A 22,042-nucleotide genomic window follows, 5' to 3' on the forward strand; every position below is an offset into this window, starting at 1 on the left:
TTAATCCTCACCTGAGGATATTTTTCCATTGAGAGAATAATTGAGAGAGGGGAAGACAGAGAGAAATACTGATGTGAGAGAAACACATGGACTGGTTGCCTCCTGCACATGCCCTGACCAGGGCCCAGGCGGGGAGGAGCCTGCAACCCAGGTACATGCCCTTGACCAGAATCAAACTCAGGCCCCTTCAGTCCACAGCCTATGCTCTACCCACTGAGCCAAACCTGGTAGGGCCAGAATATATATCTAAATGAGAATACCTGTAAAAATTGAAGATGCCTAAATTCTTTTTGCAAATTTGTATATTTATGGTTGTTTTGTAAAAATAAATAGGAGGGAGAATTGTGACATCATGTCATCATACAATTTTCTTAGGAACACTACAATGATTCCCCACCCTCCAAAATAATAATTGATTCTTTCTTCATTCACACCAAGAATTAGTAAATAGTTATAATATAGCTGGAATTTTATGGACTGAATTACAAAACAAGCTTATTTTCATAATTTCATTTCATTTTTTAAAATAAAAATTAAACATATTTTTCAGTAATTACTACTACATAGCAATTTTCCTTTTAAAGTTAATTGACATTAAGTGAGCTTTCTACTGTATTATTTACTATTAAGTAATGTGGCTTTTCTTTTTTTTTATTTTAGTTACTCAAATTTTTATAGGGGGCCAAATAGAGCAATTCTTTTTATTTCTTATAAAAGCTTAGCTGAGGTTAAAAAAAAAGTTTCAATGTATTACACTCAGACGAATATAATTTAAATTTTCTACAAATAATAGAGTAACACAGGAAGAAATATGAGAGAGCGTCTCCCCAGCTTCCTAATCTTACAAATAACAACTGGAAGCAGCTCAGTGTGGGAAGTGACTTGCTCACAATCACACAGTTTCTGGCAGCAGCCGAGTCAGGATTATAAGGAAGAGCTCCCAGTCTTCCTTCTCTAGGCCATTAATCTTTATTGGACTCTAATAGACTACGTGGATAAGATATATATGAATATCAAAAATACACGGAACGGAAATTGTACAGACACACTAAAACGTAAAACACTAGTCAGCAAGCAGTGAAGCACTAAATCGACTTCAAATTTTTATTAAGGTTATCCTTCTGTTAGTGATTGAAGGTATATTAGCTTAGAGGCCCATGCAATAGCTATAACACCACAACTAATGGACTGCCAAGAGATGATTTAATAAAGAGGCCCAGCTGAACAACGGTGTGTAAGTAACTCTGACAACCTGAGGCTTTCTTCTGGTCAAACGTTTTATATCTATAAGTGACTTTCTCTAAAGAAATTACCCGAGAAGATACTCTCAAAGGTTTCACTGTAATAACAATAGTCCAAACAGTCTTAAGTTCAGATTCTCCGAGATCTTAAGATGTGATTTAAAAAAAAACACACACACAAAAAAAACCTGAAAGGTCTTGTCCCCAGATCCTTCTCCAGGCACCATTTATAACATGGTTAGAGACCAAGTTAAACGATGCATTCAGCAACCACAATGAATATTTCTTTGGGTTGAAGTAAAATAAAGAAATAAAGTAACTTTTTAAATGTTCCCCTCTAGATTTTACTCACATAGGAGCAACAAAAATTAGGGGTGGGAGATGTAATTAAAATGTTAAAATTCACATTTCTATAAAATAGTATGTGACTTCCTCATCTTTACAAGAGGGACCAACCCGCATTGAGAACATAAAAGTAGTGTGGGGAGGAAACTATCAAATGAGCAAAGATTTTAAAATATCATAATAATGAATATGATTGATAAGAGTTCAGGGAAAAGGTCCTTGCACACCCTTTATAACCTTGCTGGAAGTGTCACAGTAAGCAGCAAAACTTTAAAAATATCATACATACCCCTTGGCCCACCAATTTCACTTTAAAAAGTCTATTTAAGAAAAGAATACAGCCCTCACCAGTGTTGCTTGATGGTTAGTGTTGTCCCAAATACCTAAGGGTCTTGAGTTCAATCCCAGTCAAGGGCATGTACCTGGGTTGCAGGTTCGATCTCCACCCCAGTTGTGGTGCATATGGGAGGCAACCAATTGATGTGTCTCCCTTACCTCGATATTTCTCTCTCTTTCTCTCTCTTTCTCCCCCTTCCTCCCTCCCTTCCACTCTCTAAAAATCAATATAATCCTAGGGTGAGGATTAACAACAACAACAACAACAACAACAACAACAACAAAGAATACAGATCCAAAAAAGATTTAGCTAATATAATTTTCATCATAGCATCTTATATAATAAAAGGGTAATATGCAAATTGACCCTAACAGCAGAACGACCAGAATGACCGCTCAACCTGTCACTATTAGGCGCACTGACCACCTCTCGGTCCCTCACCCCAGCTGGCAGGCTCCAATTGCCCGATGGAGAACGGGGAACCAGAGGTGGGTGGCGGGGGATGTGGGTGGCGGGGGATGTGGGCGGCACCAAGCCAAGGCCCCGCCTCACCCGTCACCCCACACACAGAGGGGGTGGGGCCAGCGAGCAGGCAGGAACAGCCAATCTCTTGGTTCTTCCCCCCAGCTGGCAGGTTCCGATTGCCTGATGGCAAACAGGGAACCGGGGATGGGTGGTGGCAGGGGGCGGGGCCCTGATCACAGGCCAGGCCTAGGGACCGTACCTGCACACAAATTTTGTGTGCCAAGCCTCTAGTTATTCTATAATAGCAAACTCATCCAGGACTGAAGTAAATCATTGTACATCCACACATGAGAATAATAAACATTTAAAAAGAATGTTGTAGAACACTACAAGACATATTCACAACATATTGTTAAGTGGACAAACAGAAATATAAAACAGTATGAAATATATGATTTCATTTTATTAAACATATGTTTAGATAAAAAGGTCTTGAAGATACACATATACTAGTAATATCTCAAGTGTATCTGAACCCACTCATCATTTCTCCAACTCTGGCCTTTCCAGTGGGATTATGGTATTTGTTTTGTTTCTTTGTTTTTACTTCTTTGTTTCTATATTTTCTAGATTATTCACTAAAAAATGCAGATTTTGTAATAAGAAACTTAAGTTATTAAAAAATTTCAATCAGCACCATAATATAAAATTTTTTAGTCATTCTGGAATATTGCCTGCGACTAGGAGATGGACAGTGAATAAAGACTAATCTTTTCCTTTGATATGCCATTGGCCAAAAACTATGTTTATGTGATAATGTGAACCTAACTCCCCTTCCCCCCAAAAAGTCATTTTATTTAGAATGACAATACTTTCTGTTATTAGAAAAAGAAGCCATGACAGTCATTATCAAAGCAGTCATTTGGGGGAAATTAAATTACAAATGAGGACAATTATGTGGAATGATTTTAGGTTGCAAGCAAAATGAATGAGAATTGAAATACTTAGAGCCTCAGAGAATATCTTAGGTAAAAACAGAGTTTTTTATTTCCTTTGAAACAGAGTTTATTATTTACTCACTTAAAAAATGTATTCCTTTACCTACTTACAATAGCACTTTTTTAAAGGAAGCTAATTTCTTATGAAGCAAAGACCACCTGAATTTTCACATGAAATATTTCTACTGAGAGAATATTTCAAAAGACTGAAATTTAAAAAAAAATTATCCATTTATGAAGGCCAATAAAATATTAGGTAGCTAGGTAGCCAGTGTGTGTAACTAACACAACATGCGTTCTCTCTCTCTCTCTCTCTCTCTCTCTCTCTCTCTCTCTCTCAGTGGTTTTTGCATTACATTTATGATTTATGGCATGACTCATTCAAAATAGGTTTATAAAATAAGTATTTTCTTTTTCTAGACACATTTGAAAATAAATAAATGACTCAAAAAATAACCTTTACCTTTAAAACTATGTTTAGATCATCTTAAAATGAATTGATTGAAAACATGTTCCTAGAAAAATTTAAGAATAAAATTTTACCACAGACAAACACTGCTTAAATGTGAATTATCTCTGCTCAAAGTGCTATTACATTTAATTATTCATAAAACACCCCCTTGGCCAGGATATTGTAAGGAAGACTGAAGCATCAGATATCAGCTGGATTGAGAGACTGCTGTTGCCACTTCCTTCCCAGTCACTCTCTGTAGGTCTTAAAATTTCAGTTGAACTGAAGTCTTTATTAGACACCAAGTGAGCTAACATGTACTGAAAGACTCTAAGAATATAAATGAGAAAGTTACTGCAACCAGCCCTCCTTTTTCAACCATAATTAGCTTAAATTCAAGGCCCAAATTGTGAACATAGTTTTAAGATTTTTCAACATGTCCTTTAACCTGATTCCTCCCCTTGTCTTCTGTATTTTCCTTACCTATCTAACCTTAAAGCTAAAAGGGTTTACATTATTTTTTTACAAAAAATATGGTTGCTTTTAAAAATGTATTCCCTTAACTACTCCTTACATCTACTTTCTAATCCCCAACTCACTTAATTAAATTCAGGATGAATATAAATTATAATTAACATCTTTTGAGGGATTACATGTTCTAATCACAGTTATGCAGTGAATATTTGAAATGCATACATTTTGTTATATTATCTGAAATGCAAATTAGAGCCAAAAAAGATGTTTAATAAAAATGTATAATACTGAAGACTTTATTATGGAACCTGAGGGACTAGAAATGAGATTAAAAGAGTAAAAGAACTGATAAAGTGCAGAAACAAATTGCTTCACCTCCCAAACCCCCGGAAATGGCCCCACTTGGCTCCCATTTAACCTAGCTTCACACAGTTTAAAAACTGCCTTCCAAGAGCTTTCATTAATCAAACTGAATTTCATTCCCCTCCCCACCCCAGTCAGGAGCTTCAATGAGAGATGATGCAGAAAATTTTCCAAGAGCAAGAGACAAAAACCCGTTTTTCTGATCCAGTAATTTATAACGAAATGACTTCACTTCATTTACTTTACTTTCCCTTCAAAATAGCATTTTATAAGCAGAAGAAAAAAGCTGACATGTATTAAGCATCATCTGCATGCCAGACAATAAGTGTTATTTTACTTAATTCTCAAAATTATCCAATGAGGTATGCATTTTTCTATTTTATGGATGTGAAAAATAAAGCTCAGAGGAGTTCAGTGCCGGAGAGAAATAAGTGAAATGAATCAGTGGTGAAACTGGGACTTTTAAACCCAGCCTCTCTTGTAAAAGGACAATTGGGAGACCTTAGGAGGGAAGGCCAGGACAGAGCACCTGTTTGCAATTGTCCATTCCAAGTACAATTTCTCAAACAAGCTGTTGGGATTTCCATGGCCCCAGAAGACACCTTCATCTCAGGTGGTAGGCGTGGATAGAATGCCTCAAGAAATTTCATTCTGTGCTCTCAGGGCTCGTTCTGCAAAGCCCAGGTGCTTGCTGAGAGCCAGGCTTACTTCACCATGTTTCCATCAGTGTCCGGCAGTAAGGACAGACTTTATTGTGAAGTAAAAATATGATTTATTCATGTATGCACAGTTTCCTTTCGGTAACTTTTCTCTTTTTATCTTCAGGGTATTTTTGCACATTTATCAGGCTGTTAGGCAAATTCAAGTGTTGCCTTTTATTCCCTTCAACTGTCAGCTTCTAGTTTTATTTGCCAAGTTCTACTAGTAGTTAGACTATTCTTACTTTTTCCTTTGAGATCATCAGTATAATACCAAATTGCTAAGCTACCTAGCCAGTCAATCCTGAAATGTAGGGTTAAAAAAACAACAACAAAACTTGTTAGCATGTTTGTTTTTTTCTCATTTATTTACAATCCATCCTCCTAGCTCTATGTGACATAATTATCCCTAATGTGATACAACCTACTGCACAAAAATGGTATGGACACGACCCAAAGACTGGAGGGAGGCTGGTGAGAGAAGAGGGCTATGTTCCAGTATTACCAATTAAAACAGCCATGTGCAGGCATGCACTAGAGGGTGCTAGACTTAACTGATCTAGGTCTGAATTCAGTTCAATAGCTAAAGGACCTCCAACAAGTTTAATTTAACCATTTCACGCCTCCCTGTTTTTTCATATCCAAAAATGGGTGCAATATTAGTATGTAGTTTGTAAGCATTTTGTGAGAATTAAATGAGACAATTAATGTAAAGCATTAGCATAGTAAGTGGCTAACAAATAATTAGCCATTACTAACTATATTATCATCAATACTATAGCATATTACTGTGGTGAGAACCATTAATCAAAGATTTGCCAAATTAGGAAACTGGAACTAGAGATAAAATTTCTGGTAAATTTGGAAAAATAAGGACAAATAAACATATTAAGGTGGAAAGAAGAAGGATGGCCAATAGGGTATGAGGCAAGCCTTTTTAAAAATGCAGAGTTTATTATTTTTTTTACAGTATAACTCACTGTGATTTTAGAATCATAACCTGTTATGTAGAATCCCTTGTTAATATTTAGAGATTTGTTGAGACCTAGAAAAATATTCAACAACAAAAATGTTATCATCTTTTGGGGAAAAACTTAAAAGAAGTAGGGGAGGAGGAGGGTGGGAAGGTGGAATAAATCTTTAAGAAAGAGTAGGTCCTAAAATTTTTCATTGGGATTGGGGTTTGGAATAAAATTATCATTAAGGGTGCCCCTAGGTCAGTGGTTCTCAACCTTCTGGCCTAAATACAGTTCCTCATGTTGTGACCCAATCATAAAATTATTTTCATTGCTACTTCATAACTGTAATGTTGCTACTGTTATGAATCATAATGTAAATATCTGATATGCAGGATGGTCTTAGGCGACCCCTGTGAAAGGGTCGTTCGACCGCCAAAGGGATCGCGACCCACAGGTTGAGAACCGCTGCCCTAAAGTCTCCTAAAAAGCAAAGGCTGAATGGGGAACACAACCAAAAGGGCAGCAGAGACACTGTACAATCTAATGGCACCAGGAGGGCAGAAACCAACTGCTCTGGAAAAATGTTTGCATTTTTCCTATGAAGTGTATCTCAATCCAGTCATCATTTCTCCCACTCCAGCCTTTCTTGTGCCTCTGACAAAATAATAATGTGGGGAGGGTGCAAAGAAGTACAAATGATTGGTGGAGGTAGAAAGGTGGCCATGAGAAGTTACCATTGGTGTCAGAGGTTGGAAATCTCAGTCTGAAGCTTCATGAAACTGCCAAAGGGCACGAAGATAATGAGAGCAGTAGGAAAGGTAAGAGAAAACAAGGAACACTAGGATCCACAAATTTAATCTGAGTATTATCACCAAAATCAACCCACTATTCAATCAAAAAGCAATTGATGAATTCCTATTGTGTATAAGAAATGAGGATATTTCTTAAATATAAGATGCGATTCCTGTCCTCAAGAACATTTTAACCTACATGGGAGTATAGGACATGTCAAATCCAAAGCTACTTTAAAGAAAACCAAGCAATGGACAAATGTTTGTTTAAAGCAAATAGACTATATAGATTTTCTTCAAAACAAACTTCCTTTAAAACTGAGCTTATTATTTACTCTGTGATGGGCTTCTTTCTATGTACAATGGCTTTGTTTGGGGCAGATGTATAGCGATGTTCTGATAACAGGTCTACATGATATTGGTGGGAGAAGAAGGATGTAAAAAAAAAAAGTGTAATCAATCCTTTGACTATTTCTCTACCTATCTCATGCTCTTATGCTTCCTCTAAAGGCTTTTCTTCAAAGTCCTAACAATTAACAACTATTATTAAAACTTCATGCATTCTTTAAAATGTCATTTTTAAGGAATGTGCTTTACTAGAGCTCCTCCTGAAATGTCCTAAATATACATCAGATTCTAAGATGTAGATACACATTATATATAGCTATAGACATACACATATGTATTTTCAAGTACCCACATACATATGTACACATATCCATACACATATCCACACCACACACACACACAACTAAATGGGCAATACAAAGACATAAAAGAATTTTGCTATAACCTCAAAGAAGGATTGCTTTGACAGAACTGGTTCCTTCTCTCTTTATTCTGTATCGATAAAGTCAAATTCACAATTACCTGTTCAGAAAGTCTCTTTTCTAACATAACAGGTATCTACTTTAAACTTTACAGAGTTTTTTCTGAGGTATTAAAATTATTAGAAAGAATCATGTGGATTCTTTTTCATCAGATATATGGTAACCATCCTACCAGCTTATGGAGCCTATACTAGACCCAGACTTTAAGCATTTGCTGACCTTTAGTATCTCCCTGAAGTTCCTACTTTTAAGTCTACAAGGCATTACCCAGGCAGGCTGGTTTGTTGGTTGGGACACGCATGGACACTAATAACAATGCCCACTATTTCCCAGTTCCTCAGTGCACCAGGCACTGTGCACACACCACCCTCACAGGCATCATCTCATGCAATAGGGTAGTGCTAAGTAAAAAAATGGACCTATTTAAAGTAATTTCCAATTGTACAATAGTTTAAAAAAACAAATATATTAGAAACAGTTACACACATAGGAATATTTGGAAACTTCCCAGGTTTAGGCATACACTAACAGTCTCTCCAGAAGCTATCTAGAACAGTGACTGAACTAGACTTTCTTTTCTATTCAATTTTCTTTTAGCATTTGAAGTATGGCTTATTGTTGAAGAATATATCCTCGTATTGACCCTTTAGGCTAAATAACGTCTATCTGAATATTTTTGTCTCAAATTCTGACTGAAGGTAAGATCACTTCCATTTGGTGAGGCTCGGTGAGAAAAAGTTATATAGATAATCTGGAGAAAAAGATAAAAATCTTTGATCCATTGATATCCATTGAAAATGTATACAGCCGTACATATTAGAATAATGATCTAATAACTAAAAATCATAACTGCAATTTATTAAGACAATTAAGTACTATTATTATGGCAAGTATTTCTGAGTACTTACCCTACATCAGACAAGGTGATTTATATTCATTATCCTCTCACTTAAAATTAATAATACACCCATTTTACAGGTAAGGTTGATAAGCAGGAAAGTAATTTACTGGTATCTAAAACTAGACAGCTAGTAATTAGTAGAGCCAGAATTTGTACAGGTCTGTAGACATCAAAGCCCACACTCTTTTCACTATGTTGTGGTGTCAATATTAAAAATCTCAACTTGCCCAGCTGGCATGACTCAGTCGTTGAGCCTCGACCTATGAACCAGGAGGTCACAGTTTGATTCCTGGTCAGGACACATGCCTGGGCTGTGGGCTCGATTCCAAGTGTGGGGTGTGCAGGAGGCAGCCAATCAATGATTCTCTCTCATCATTGATGTTTCTATCTCTCTCTCTCCCTCTCCCTTACTTTCCGAAATCAATTAAAAAAAGAAAAACTTCAACTGAAAACAAAATGCTACTGAAATTTGAGCCACCACTCATAACTCAGAAACCCCCCCCCAAAATACCCTTCTACTCCATCCAACTATTCCTCACCTCCATCCCCACCCACTCCCAAAAGATAGGTTTATTCAGTTTAAGCTGCATCAAAAATAAAGAGCAATAAAAGTGATGTCAACATCAAATATAAGTATTTCAGCATTTAAATAACAACTTTTCTATAAAATAGAGTGGAATAACTGAGGGACCAGTATTAAGGAGTAATGAAGGTGCAAAAAAATGCACCACGGTCAGCACCCTACCTGGGTACCAATGTGTTAGAGCATCTTAGTTGGAAACAAACCAACCTAAGAGCCTGTTTTGGAAACCATTGCCATGGCCTGTACACCAGTGTTAGGAAGAAAAGCAGGTCCAGGAAGTAAATAAGAAATGAGTGCTTTTACAGAGTGCTCTGAGAAAAAGAACTTTCTAATAAACTTTATCTATTTACAGTGAAATTTTCCTACAGACTTCCTTCCCTCATTTACATATCTATGCAGGCCTATTCTTTTTTTTTTTTTTCTTCCTAGCCCCTTTGCCCTTTCAATCATGAAGCATATTACTCCACTGTCAGTGCAAAGCAGTTCCTAACAACAGGGAACCCAGCTGGGATAGGAAGAGGGCAGCAGGCTCATGCATTAACATAATAATCCAACTGTGTTCCCATAGGCCCTTAGGGCAGACAGCATATTAGGTAGGCCTCCTGTGCAGACCCTAGTGGAAGCTGCCTGATCACCTGCCTATCAACCTGTGGCAGCTACAGCCGGCTCAATAGCACCAGCTCCTGCCAAGCAGTGGTGCCCAATTACCTTACTACGAAAGACAGAAATCCATTTTTCTATGTCTGTTTAATGTACTCAATGCATTTTCTTATTTACAAGTTGAATCTAGGTTTCTGCATCATTTCCAGGGGACTGACTTATTGCCTTTTAACTTTTAAAAGTCTTGTTGTCTAAAGGCCCTATCACTGCAGCAGGCAGGAATGAGACTGAAAACCAAATTTCAAATTCAAAAGCCCAGGTTGATAAAGCTAACTGCTTGGTCACCAGTCATTTAAAGATTCTTTCATCACCCACAGAGAGGACTAGAGGTGTGGGTTAGACCTGAATGGCAGCATCACTATTTCCTCAAGGGGACAAAAGTAGGGGAGATCCTACCCAATGTTTTCTTTTTAAAATTCACATCCAAGCATATTCTAAGGTTCCCACAAAGACTATCTTTGTGTACCCTGATCCCCTCATGTGGAGAGTACCTGGATTGCTACAATTGGCTGAAGGAAGAGGGAATCACAAGGGATGTGCCAAAATTATTTTTTTTAATCTCAATTATTGAAGACTTGAAAAAAAGAAAGCTGGCCCATTGTATGCTTTTTACTGTTTGCATGTATGAAATCCATGTTTTATATTAATGCTGCTCAGCTGTGTGATTTTCTTTACAAGCCACAATACCTATCAAAAAAGGAAAAGCCAACGGCTATATTCCACTAAAGCAGGGTGGGGAACCTTTTTTCTGCCAAGGGCCATTTGAATATTTATAACCTCATTTGAGGACCATACAAAATTATCAACTTAAAAATTAGCCTGCTGTATTTGGTCAAACATTTAATTAACTCACCCCTAATGCCTTGGCAGGGCCAGACCAAATGATTTCACAGGTTTTACAGGGCACGTGAGCTGGACGTTCCCACCCCTGCTAAAGAGATATTACTTAAACATTTACAGGTTACACAAGATCCTTAAAACATCACAAATAGATGTTTGAAATTATAATTCACTTCAATGAATTAAACACAGTAGCCCCATTCCTTGACAAAATTTACCCTTATAAAGGTGGCAAAAAAAGTGCATAATTTGACATTTTGGGTGAAAAAAATACTTTCGGAAGTATTTTTTCGGAAGTATTCCAAGTAATGATATTTAAAAGAGCATAAGGCTATACCAATTTGGCTAGGGAAACATTTTCAACTGATCAAGTATTTCTAAAAAAAAGAGAGAGAATTTCTAGAAAATTTTTTAATAGCTATTATAATAAAAAATAAATCCTCAAGTCAAAGGTGCATTTATCTAACATTTCTATGAATTTTAAATGTTAGGGGACTAATACTATTATTTAAGCCAACCAATTTGATACGCTTTATGTGCATTCTAATAATTAAGCAAAAATTAAGTATTGAGGGCCATTTCTGTACATGGTGCTGATTTTCACTGTCACGCTTACCTCTGTTACTTTAGCATTAATAGTTTGTGCATTCATTAACAGATGATGGTAACCATTCAACAATTTGTCAGTTCTGTGGATAACTAGTACCTCCAAACATACCACACAGGTTTTTATATAAGGTAAATGCCCTCATTAGGAACAAATTTTTTTGCTCTTTACCAAACAACCAGGAAAAAATTCAAATAAAAAAAGGAAAAAATACTAAAAAAATTTTTTTTATTCTTCTCTGAGTAAATCCTGAGCTATTGAAGGGTCTCTAAACAACACACTACAATATATTATACATTGATGGAAATATAAATACAAAATATTAAACTCTATAATAAATATGAATACTTAATTATGTATTAAACAGCAAAATTATACACATCTCCTTCTTGATCTTTTGGGGATCCCAAAGGCTCTTTATTCTTCATAAATTCTTCGATTATGACAAAATATAATGCATCTTCCAAGTCATTAAATATAGAAACTTGATTTTTGATTAAAAAATAATAAACAACAGCCATGTGGTGACAGGATAAATGGTAGACTTTACCATTTTAATTCCTTCAAGGGGTATGCTTCCACTCTAGGGTAAACAAAAAAAAGGCATTTATATAAAATAGAAATCTAGCTATTCTATTAATAAGGACTTGATTTTAACTTAAACAACAACTATGCAGCTACAGTAATTTGGTCTCTAAAGGATGGTAGAGAAGGAAATAGGGGGCAGAACTATGCTATCATTTCTCGCATGAGCTACTGAATTTTAAATGAGGTTAAAATTTAAAGAAAACTAACCATAAATGAAGAAAAGTATTATTTCTAAATTTCAATGAGAGTAAATAGAAATAGCAAATGATGTGAAAAAAAAGCCATATTTATGTTTAAGTATGAAACAGCAATTTTAAAACCTTCCCCCTCCCCTCCCTGCAGCAGTTCCTTTAGGCTATATTTTCCTATATTTGAAATATACCACATCTTCATTTTTCTCCTACTGGAGCCTTCCCTTCCCTTCAGAGAATTGCCCAGAAAGAACCCTCCCCTCCCTATGGAAAACGATTTGATTCTGAAGGACACTGTGTACCAGTTCAATTTGGTAGTATAGATATGGCTTCAGAGATGGTTTGCAGCGAGTATATTTTGACATTTCTGCCAAGGATGAGATTAAGTATGAAATATCAAAATTACACGTTAAAATGGATGCCATTTTACTTTGTTTCTTCCTGAATAGCCCTTCAGCTGTTGAGGCACACACATTTTTCCCCAGGCAAAATCCCCAGGCTAAAATAACTAAGCCTCGCATCTTCAGGAAACCCAGCTTCCCCAACATTATCCTGAGGTATCTGATTATCTATCAGCTGTGGTTTCATTTCATATTTAATCATGTAAATCTTACATGAAAAAGGAAAAGTACTACACTTTTCTGTCAACTGCTCCAATTGGACACAGTCCATGACAATGCTTAATTTTCTATTTCTTCTTTTTAAAATGTTGATCTTTGTTTTAGCAATAGAGTGAGAAGGCTCAAGGATTCAAGAACTGATCATTTTTATACTCAAAACATAACTTTCCTTCCAGACTGCCCTCTCGAGCAGCCCGCTACCCCACATTGGCCACTGGGGAAAGGACTTCTCGTTTGCTGAGATCTAATTCTATCATGTTAGAAGGTCACCATTTTAATAAGTAACAAGATGTTCCAAGGCCATCACTCCAAATCTCAGGTGAAAATAAATAGACATGTAAATTAGAACTAAAAAAAAATTATCAAACCAGTAAAAAAGTAAATAATAAGTAGCTCTTAAAATCTTTCAGATCATCATAGAGTTAAAAACATTTTTTTGTTTGCTGTTTGTTTTAAGGCACATTGTTATTTGCTGATCATAATTGGTTATTAGCAACAAAATAGACAGCATTTAACACCACAATTGCACTAGATATTTTATCTTCTTTAGCACTTTTGGAATGATTTTGGTTTTATTTTATTTTTTAAAATTTTTAAACATATTTTGAATCTTTTTTGTTTAAAGTATTACATAAGTCCCTTTTTCCCCCAATTGATTCCCTTCAGCCCCCACCCCCCACCTCAGGCCCTCACCACCCCACTGTCTACGTCCATGGGTTATACATATACCCATACAAGGTCTTTGGTTGACTACCTTCCACCCACCCACCCACCCTCCCCCGCCTTCCCTCTGAGAATCTCCACTCTGTTTCATGCTATCATGTCTCTGGATCCACTCCATTCATCAGCTTATTTTGTTCATTAGATTCCACATATGAGTGCGGTCATGTGATACTTGTCTTTCTCTGACTGACTTATTTCACTTAGCATGATACTCTCCAGGTCCCTCCATGCTGTCTCAAAGGGTAAGAGATGAGGAAAGGATTTCTTCTCTGCTGAGATCTAATCCTATCACATTGTAACCTCAGACTCTTAGGCAACTTTGAGTCCAAGATCACCATTTTAATCAGTAACAATGTTCCAAGGCCATCACTCCAAACCTCAGGTGAGAATAAATAGACATGTAAATTAGAACTAAAGAAATTTATCAACCCAGTAAAAAAGTAAATAAATAAATAGCTCTTAAAATCTTTCAGATCATCACAGATTTAAAAAAATTAAAGTTAGACACAACTTCAAAGCTTTTGAAGCTAAGATAAACTAAAATGTATACTGAACCATCATATTCTAACAAAGCCAACTAGATCTATACCGTGAACATTTTTATTTAGCACATAATTCTATCACAGCAAAGTTTATAGATTACAACCTCGATATCCACTCAAGTACTAAATCATTATGCATTAAGTTATTAAAGAATTTTAAAAAGAGATCTTAGTTGCCTGTTCTTACAATTTAACTGTTATTTCAAATCAGTACCCATCCTGGAAGGCTACAGGCAGAATGCTGAAACAGAATTAATAAACTAAAAAATGGAAAAGAGAAACAGTAAGTGACAGGGCAGAGGGTGAGATAATATACAAAGAAAACTGACTAAGGAAGATAGAGTGAATAAATAAAGAGCAGGAAATAGAGAACGAGTGCTCTTCACTTCCTCAAATTTGATATCTACTTTTTAAAAAGCACAATTAAACAATTCCCTGCACATAGTGATGTGAGAGAGATGCCCCACACAGGAATGATACTGACAGTAATGCTCCTGAAGGTAAACAGGAGATGAGGAGAAGGGAGGGAAGGGGAGAAGGTAGAGGATAGAGGGGAGAAGATAGGGGGGAGAGAGCGCCAACAGCCAATGAAGCAACCCAAGCTGAATACATGATCAGGTTAGTGCCCAGCAACACTGGCAACTTATGAAAGATGAAAAGAGAAGTTACCGTTTGGGTTTCTCCTTAACAACTCCCTATTTTAAGTGTGTGAGTGTGTGTGTGTGTGTGTGTGTGTGTGTGTCTGCGAGGTGAGTGTCTTGTGAGTGAGGGGGACAGGTGAGGCATGTGAGGAGTTCCATGAAAGGAGAACAACAACCCTAAACCCCAGCATAGTGGGATGCTACTTCCACCACTGGGCCTTAGTCCTGGAACTAGGACTCCCATTCCCTCTGATGAGAAATTGACAATAATACTGTGGTACTAGGAGGCGATTTGTTACTCTAAGTACGACTTGCTTCAAGTAAGCTATTAACTGGGGCTTAGAACTATTTACAGTACAGTGATCACAATGGACTCAACTTGTATTCAGAGTAGAAAAGAGACAAGCAGACTGGTGTCAGAAGTGGTATTGTTCATAGCGGGTAGCCAGGAACAGGAACCCAGGAGTAAGAGTGAAAACACAGATACCCCTTTGTCACTGAAGTAACAACAAATTCTGCTCTGGGGGAAAAAATTCAGTTGGCTCTCCATTTCTTTGTGGAAGAGGCCAATTTTATTCTTCCTTCAATACTGAAGTCTAGAAACAGTGATAAATCAATTAATCCTTATGAACAGCTGCTAGGAGCTTCGTTTTCCTCAAGGAGTTAAAGAAAGCCTTGACCACTACACAAAGAATATGAAATCTCTGCGCTCTATTGCTAACACATATCTCCAATTAGGCTTACAGACATTTTTACAGCTCTTATGCCAAGTGTAGATTGCTAGATGTTAAAGAATGTGTTGCAGCACTTAACCGCTGAAGCTGGCTAATCGTGCTCTCGATAACAATGGTTTATGATTGTATCTCAGGAATGCAGGGATGAGGCCTGTGCACAATCTTGTTGTTCCATGATGATGCTGAACAGACACAAAAACAAGTGGTAAAGCTAACCAAAACCTTTTGTTCTCTCTTTTGATACTCTCATCTAGAGGCTAAGACAATGTAACACTGGATCTATAAAGCGAACAGGTAAAGGAAAGCAAGAATTTTTAATTAGCATTTCATTATAATACCAGTGTGAAAAGAAAGAAGTCAACTATTAATAAGGTACCACTTTCCCACCACTGGGATTTATTCTGAATTCGTTTTAAGACCAGGAAGCTGTGACCTAAAAATCTTCACTCTGAGGCAGTTAAGAGTTGAAATAACACTACTTCAAAGGTAAGGACTGGAGCTTTAAGAACAGCTCTTTGTACACAAACACCATGTAGTTCCTGACTGTTGATTTGTAATTTTTACTTCGAACCATAAGGCCAATTTTCATGATAACGGATTACACACTGGATAGCATATCTATTTTGGATACGAGTAACAGCTTAAAGATTTCAATCGAGCACATGAGTGCCTTTTCATATCTCTTTTTTGATATGTGCGCTTCTCAAAAGCACACATATCAAAAAAGGAAATACACGCACTGAAATTTAAGGTTACTCCAACAAAAGGGTTAATTAGAGAAACAAATTTCCTCAGACTATTAATAAAGGGAGTGACACATACTATGTGCCCATAAGTAATTCTCAGGTATCTTTGATCTTCAGCCCCACATGGTTTCTGTTGCCTACTGCAGCCTGGCCTCTGGGACTCTCTCAGAACCAGACATCTGGCTACTTTGTTGTTTTAGACTAATCTCCTCCCAGGAGAGCTCAAGAAATGACACCAGGCAAGGAAGGTCCTGGCAAGGGAAAAAACATTACGGTATTAGCAGATTTCTTTTCCAGTGGACGAGAGTATCAAAATTGTCTTCAAATTTCTACAGGGGTCTTAGGGGCTCTTCTGTTCTGTGGTCCTACTCCGGCATAATTTAAATGAAATGTATATATTATATCTTTAAGGCCCATCAATCATCTTTAAGAATTCACTGAATGTTAATCATAGAATATTACAATGTGTAGGAGAAAGTTGTGGGGGAAAATACAAATCAGATTAATTCTTCACCCATCTGTTAGGGTTGGGTGATGGCTGATAAAACAAAGATTTTAATTGTTAGCTGAAGGGTTACACCAAAATTGTGGGATAAGGTCTAAGATTTGCAAATACAGTTGCATGCCTCCCATTATGCCAACTCCCATGCTGCTGCTTCTTACAACTGCGATTTTTTTTAAAAAAAAGAATCTTAGCTACTGATTTACCAGAAAGGTTTTATTAACATGTGCTTCTGCACAGTGCCTCTGAGGAAACCAAGAGGGATCAAGAAGAAGTGATATAAGCTTTAAAACACACAGATACGGTCAGGACAAAATGTTATTTTTGAAGTGACACAGATCATCAATATATTTCCCAAGGCAACAAATACATCAACATCTTAATTCCTTTTTAAGGATTACTGCTCAATCCCCCAAATCTATACATTCTAAGAAAAAATAATTTACCTTTTGTTACACAAATAGAATATAAGCCAAGTGGGATAACTGCTTCATCTGTGAACTTTAATATTTTATCCTAAAATCACATTTTATTTTTTTCTAATACAATCAGGTAATATATGAAATCAACTGTTACAGTAAAATATAATATTTATATCCTTATACAACATAGAAAATTCATCAAATTGCTAAAATATCTAATGCACTCATCACATACCTACAGCTAAAAGAAAGTCCTTGTTTTACATTTGAATTGTCTTTACCACATTCAAAACACATAACTATAGAGTGACTTCTACCTTCTACTGTATTTCATAAGTTAATGATCCCAATACCCTATTTTATCATAACACCATATAGTCTGTTAATATCCATTGTAATTTCCAATGCAAATAAAAATTGTCAGAAGATGCATGTAAGAAAGGCAATCTTAGGCAATAATTATTTATTTATGATTAAATAATTTCCCAAGTAAAGAATTTCCCAATAAAAGAATTATGTTACAGAAATAAGCCAGTCTCAAAAAGAAAAATATTGTATGATTTTTATGAGGTTTATTATATGAGGTTTCTAAAATAGTCAAATTCATAGAGACAGAAAATAAAGTTGGTTGCCAGGGGCTTTGGGGAAGGGAAGAATGGGAGTTATTGTTTAACAGGTAGGGAGTTTTACTTAGGGAAGATGAAAAATTTCTACAGATGGATGGTGGTGATAACTTTACAACAATGTAATATACTTAATTTCACTAAACTACACACTTCAAAATAGTTCAAATGGTAAATTTGGTGAAATATGTATAGTTCACTATAATTTTTTCAAAAGAAGTATATTACAAATATGTATACTAATAAGAGAGTAATACACTAATTAGACCATATAGACTAGACGTATTCCAGACGTCCTTCTGGACAAAGCCACGGCGACTGCGAGGGCCGAGGAGGGCCAGCAGCCACAGCAGCCGGCAGTGGCAGCAGCAGCGGGGTGATGGGGGCAGCGCCTTCCCCTAATCGGCCCAGTCGCCTCCCATAGAGGGAGGCCAGACTGCCATCAGTAGGACATTCCCTGAGAGCTCCAGACTGTGAGAGGGGGCAGACTGGGTTGAGGAGACCCCCCCACCAGTGCACAAATTTTTGTGCATCAGGCCTCTAGTAATAATATAAAAACTCAAAAATAATGAACATTCAGAGGTCTATCTCTCCTTGACCAAAGATGCACAAAGTTTCTAAGAAGCATCACCAATTACACCTAAATTTATACATTCCTATCACTATCATTCAAGAAATGAAAAAAAAAAAATCAGTCCCAGAACACATTAGCAAATGGATTCCAGAGAGAATTTTTCCAAATTCCATTAGATGTCTAGAATTCTGTACTATACGAAGTAACAAAACTATTTCTCAATATTAACCAAAATTTCTAGAAGAATCAAGAGAGGTAGAAAATTCAAAACAACCAATGAGATGTTTTTTCACAATACTATACACTATTAGGTTACAATGGACCCAGGAATTCGTCACTCCAAGTGCCTTCTTAATATCATTATTTTGAATTATATTCAGTGTAGTGCCAGTGTTCAGTGTATTTTATTATATTCTACTAGAGGCTCGGTGCATGAAATTCATGCACGGAGGGGGGAGAGGGGGCGGGGTGTCCCTCAACCCAGCCTGTACCCTCTCCAATCTAGGACCCCTCTCACAATCCAGGACTGCTGGCTCCCAACCACTCGTCTGCCTGCCTGCCTGATCACCCCCTAACCACTCCCCTGCTGGCTTGATCGACATCTAACTGCTCCACTGCTGGCCCGACTGCTCCTAACTGCCCTCCCCTGCTGGCCGGGTCACTACCAACTGCACCTCCCCTGCCAGTCTGATCACCCCCAAATGCCCTCCCCTGCAGGCCTGGTCACCCCTAACTGCCCTAACCTGCTAGCCATCTTGCGGTGGCCAATCTTGTGTCCATATGGGGGTGGCCATCTTGTGTGTTGGAGTGATGGTCAATTTGCATATTATCTCTTTATTATATAGGACTAGCGGCCCAGCACATGATTGAAATTGTGTGAGGAGGGCGCCCTGCCCTGCCGTACGAGGAGCACCCGTGGGCTGCCGTGGGAGTCAGCCTGACTGGCACCTCAGGCAGCCGGGACTCGCACCGACTTCTACCCCAGGCTCCCGGCCCCCCTGCCGTAACTGCTCTGGGCACTGGAAGCCGCTGGACCCACAGCGCCGGGTTAGGGCAGGCCCCCCCTGTATCTATCTCCTTCTCTGCTCCAGCCTCACTTGTGCGCACACCCTCCTCCTGTCTGGTCGTGACCCATTACGGCGTCCCAGCCTAATTTGCATATTACCCTATTTATATATATAGATTATTTGAGAATTATATTCATATATTTTATATTAATTGTGATTAACTTTAGCTGAATACAAAAGAAAATACACCAAATAACAACAGCTTACATGAGAGGTGTTCACTTTGCTTTCATGTAAAGAAGCCCAGAGATTGGCAATCCAGGGCTACCATAGTGGCTCTGTGGGAAAGGCACCCAGAGACTATTCTTGCTACTTGACTGTCTTTAGCAGGCTGTCTTGTGGCCTAAGATTACTCTAGTCATCAAGCCAACATTCCAGTAAGCAGAGAGAGGAAAGAAAAATGTCAGCTGCGCCACACACTTTCAAGAAGATGTGCTGGATGTAACATACAATACTTCCATTTACACTTCCCTGGCCAAAACTGGGTGACATGGCCACTAGAATGCCAGGAAGTCTAGCACATATGGTATGGTATTTAGTTCGTGGCAGTGTGCCCAGCTGAAAGGTGGGGTTCTGTTCTAAAGATGAAGAAGGCGTGGACATTAGACAGCAAACAGAGGTGTCTGCCACATATTAACCAGGATAACCAGTTAAATACAACTATTATTGTAGATAAATAGATGAGTTCTTTAAAAAGGAAAAACAAATTCCTTACTATTACTGGTATCTGATTAGTACAATTCAGATAAAAGAATGGGAATTATCAATAAATCACCATGATGAAAGAAAAATTTTTAAAATTGGGTCAATATGATAAAATTATATCCAATTAAAGGACAGATACAAGGAATTTCCTTAAGTATGAATTGAGTACTTACTAAATAAATAAATAAATCAGACATCTACCAATGAGTTAATAGTCTGTGTTGGCTTAGACTGAGTCAATGTGGAGACCAGGCATAACTTTAGGTTTTGACTGAAGTCTATGATTTTCTAAGACCCCATCTCCTACCCCTTGCTGCTACTGGGAAAAAAAATGTAGGAAAAGGAACAAAAGAGTGAAGATCAGGATTACCAAACTAAACCAAGGTGGGAAAGATCACATTTAACTCCACACACCCAAAGTAATAGCACAATATTCAAAACTCAAGTACAAACCGTAGGTCACGCATATAAGCTATGAAGAAACAATGGTGAATTTATCAATGATTAACTATATCCAATAGACTTTCCAATCACGAATTTTTAAAAGGCCAGCTGTCTAATAGCAATAACATAACTGTATAATGTTTTGTAATTTGCTACATGTTCACACAACATTAATTTAATCATTTAACTAGATAACAATAAACATATTGCCAGGAACTATCTTATAACTTAATCAATGGTGTGGATTTAGGGAGGAAAGTGAGTATATACTAATAGAGTTTCTAACATTGAAGTTAATTTTTTTCTTTATTTAAATAAGTGACATTTAAAGAAAAACCTTGTCCATTTAAAGAAAAACCTTGTCCATAGTGTCTTACAGTTTCGATACCAGAATAACATTTGCTAGAAAGGGATCTATTTGCTGCTGTGTTCCCGGGTGGAACTGGCTTCTTGGTGGTGGAGTTTGGATCTGTGGTACCAAAGCAAATTCAAGACAAAAGGTCTCTCATGTTTAAGGAGTAGTAGAACCTCAGCTTTGCTTTTACTTTCTCATCATGCATGGAATGGAAGTTGCTGAGATAGTTATGGAAAATCTCCCAATGGCTAGGGCGATGGCGGCCTTTTCTTTTAACTCTACAGCTGCCATGATATAGGACACAGAGGCTTGGCCTACCTGTGCCCCCAACCCACCTACACCACCCAAGTGTTTGGTTATTCCATTCACATTTTATATATCTACTAGAGGCCTGGTGCACGAAATTCATGCACTGAAGGAGGGGGGGTGTCCCTCAGCCTGGCCTGCACCCTCTCATAGTCTGGGACCCCTCGGGGGATGTCTGACTGTCAGACATCCCTCTCACAGTCTGGAACCCCTCGCTCCTTACCATCCGCCTGCTCGCTCCTTACCGCTCGACTTGCTGCTCCTTAGTGTTGCCACGGAGGTGGGAGAGGCTCCCGCCACCACTGCTGCGCTCACCAGCCATGAGCCCAGCTTCTGGCTGAGCAGCGTTCCCCTGTGAGAGCGCACCGACCACGAGGGGGCAGCTCCTGCATTGAGCGTCTGCACCCTGGTGGTCAGTGCACATCATGGTGACCAGTCATTCTGGTCGTTGTGCCTTAACAGTCACTTAGGCTTTTATTATATAGATGGGGCACAGCAAAGTTTTAATTCTGCCACTGACCAAGTATAAGGCAGCAACATTTGCAGCTGACATCCCTGTCAGCATAATACATGGCCTCCTTGGCCAGCCTGCACTCCTCACTCCCACATGCAGGTAAGTCTGTTACATCGACTAGAAAAGGGACAGAATTTGTGAGCAGCATCCCTCCCATCAGCCAACCGGCTCTTGGATCTTCCAACCAATTTTTTGACTTAAC

The 22,042-nt window shown here is 37.8% G+C and overlaps 1 protein-coding gene across 4 annotated transcripts in view; it reads right to left on the bottom strand.

Annotated features, from left to right (window-relative positions):
- Positions 1 to 22,042, bottom strand: part of SLC10A7 (solute carrier family 10 member 7) — a 191,492-nt gene that overhangs the window by 138,667 nt on the left and 30,783 nt on the right. The window contains exon 5 of one of the 4 annotated variants that reach the window (XM_023754888.1): positions 11,883 to 12,126. The exons of the other annotated variants lie outside the window; for them this stretch is intronic. Coding sequence (XP_023610656.1) covers positions 12,040 to 12,126 — 87 coding nt within the window. The 3' untranslated portion in view covers positions 11,883 to 12,039. Of the gene's footprint in view, positions 1 to 11,882; positions 12,127 to 22,042 lie in introns of those variants that run through there. 4 annotated transcript variants of the gene reach the window in all.

Source organism: Myotis lucifugus, unplaced genomic scaffold (genome assembly GCF_000147115.1).
Source record: "Myotis lucifugus unplaced genomic scaffold, Myoluc2.0 scaffold_1, whole genome shotgun sequence".
In the NCBI taxonomy this organism is placed as follows: Eukaryota; Metazoa; Chordata; class Mammalia; order Chiroptera; family Vespertilionidae; genus Myotis; species Myotis lucifugus.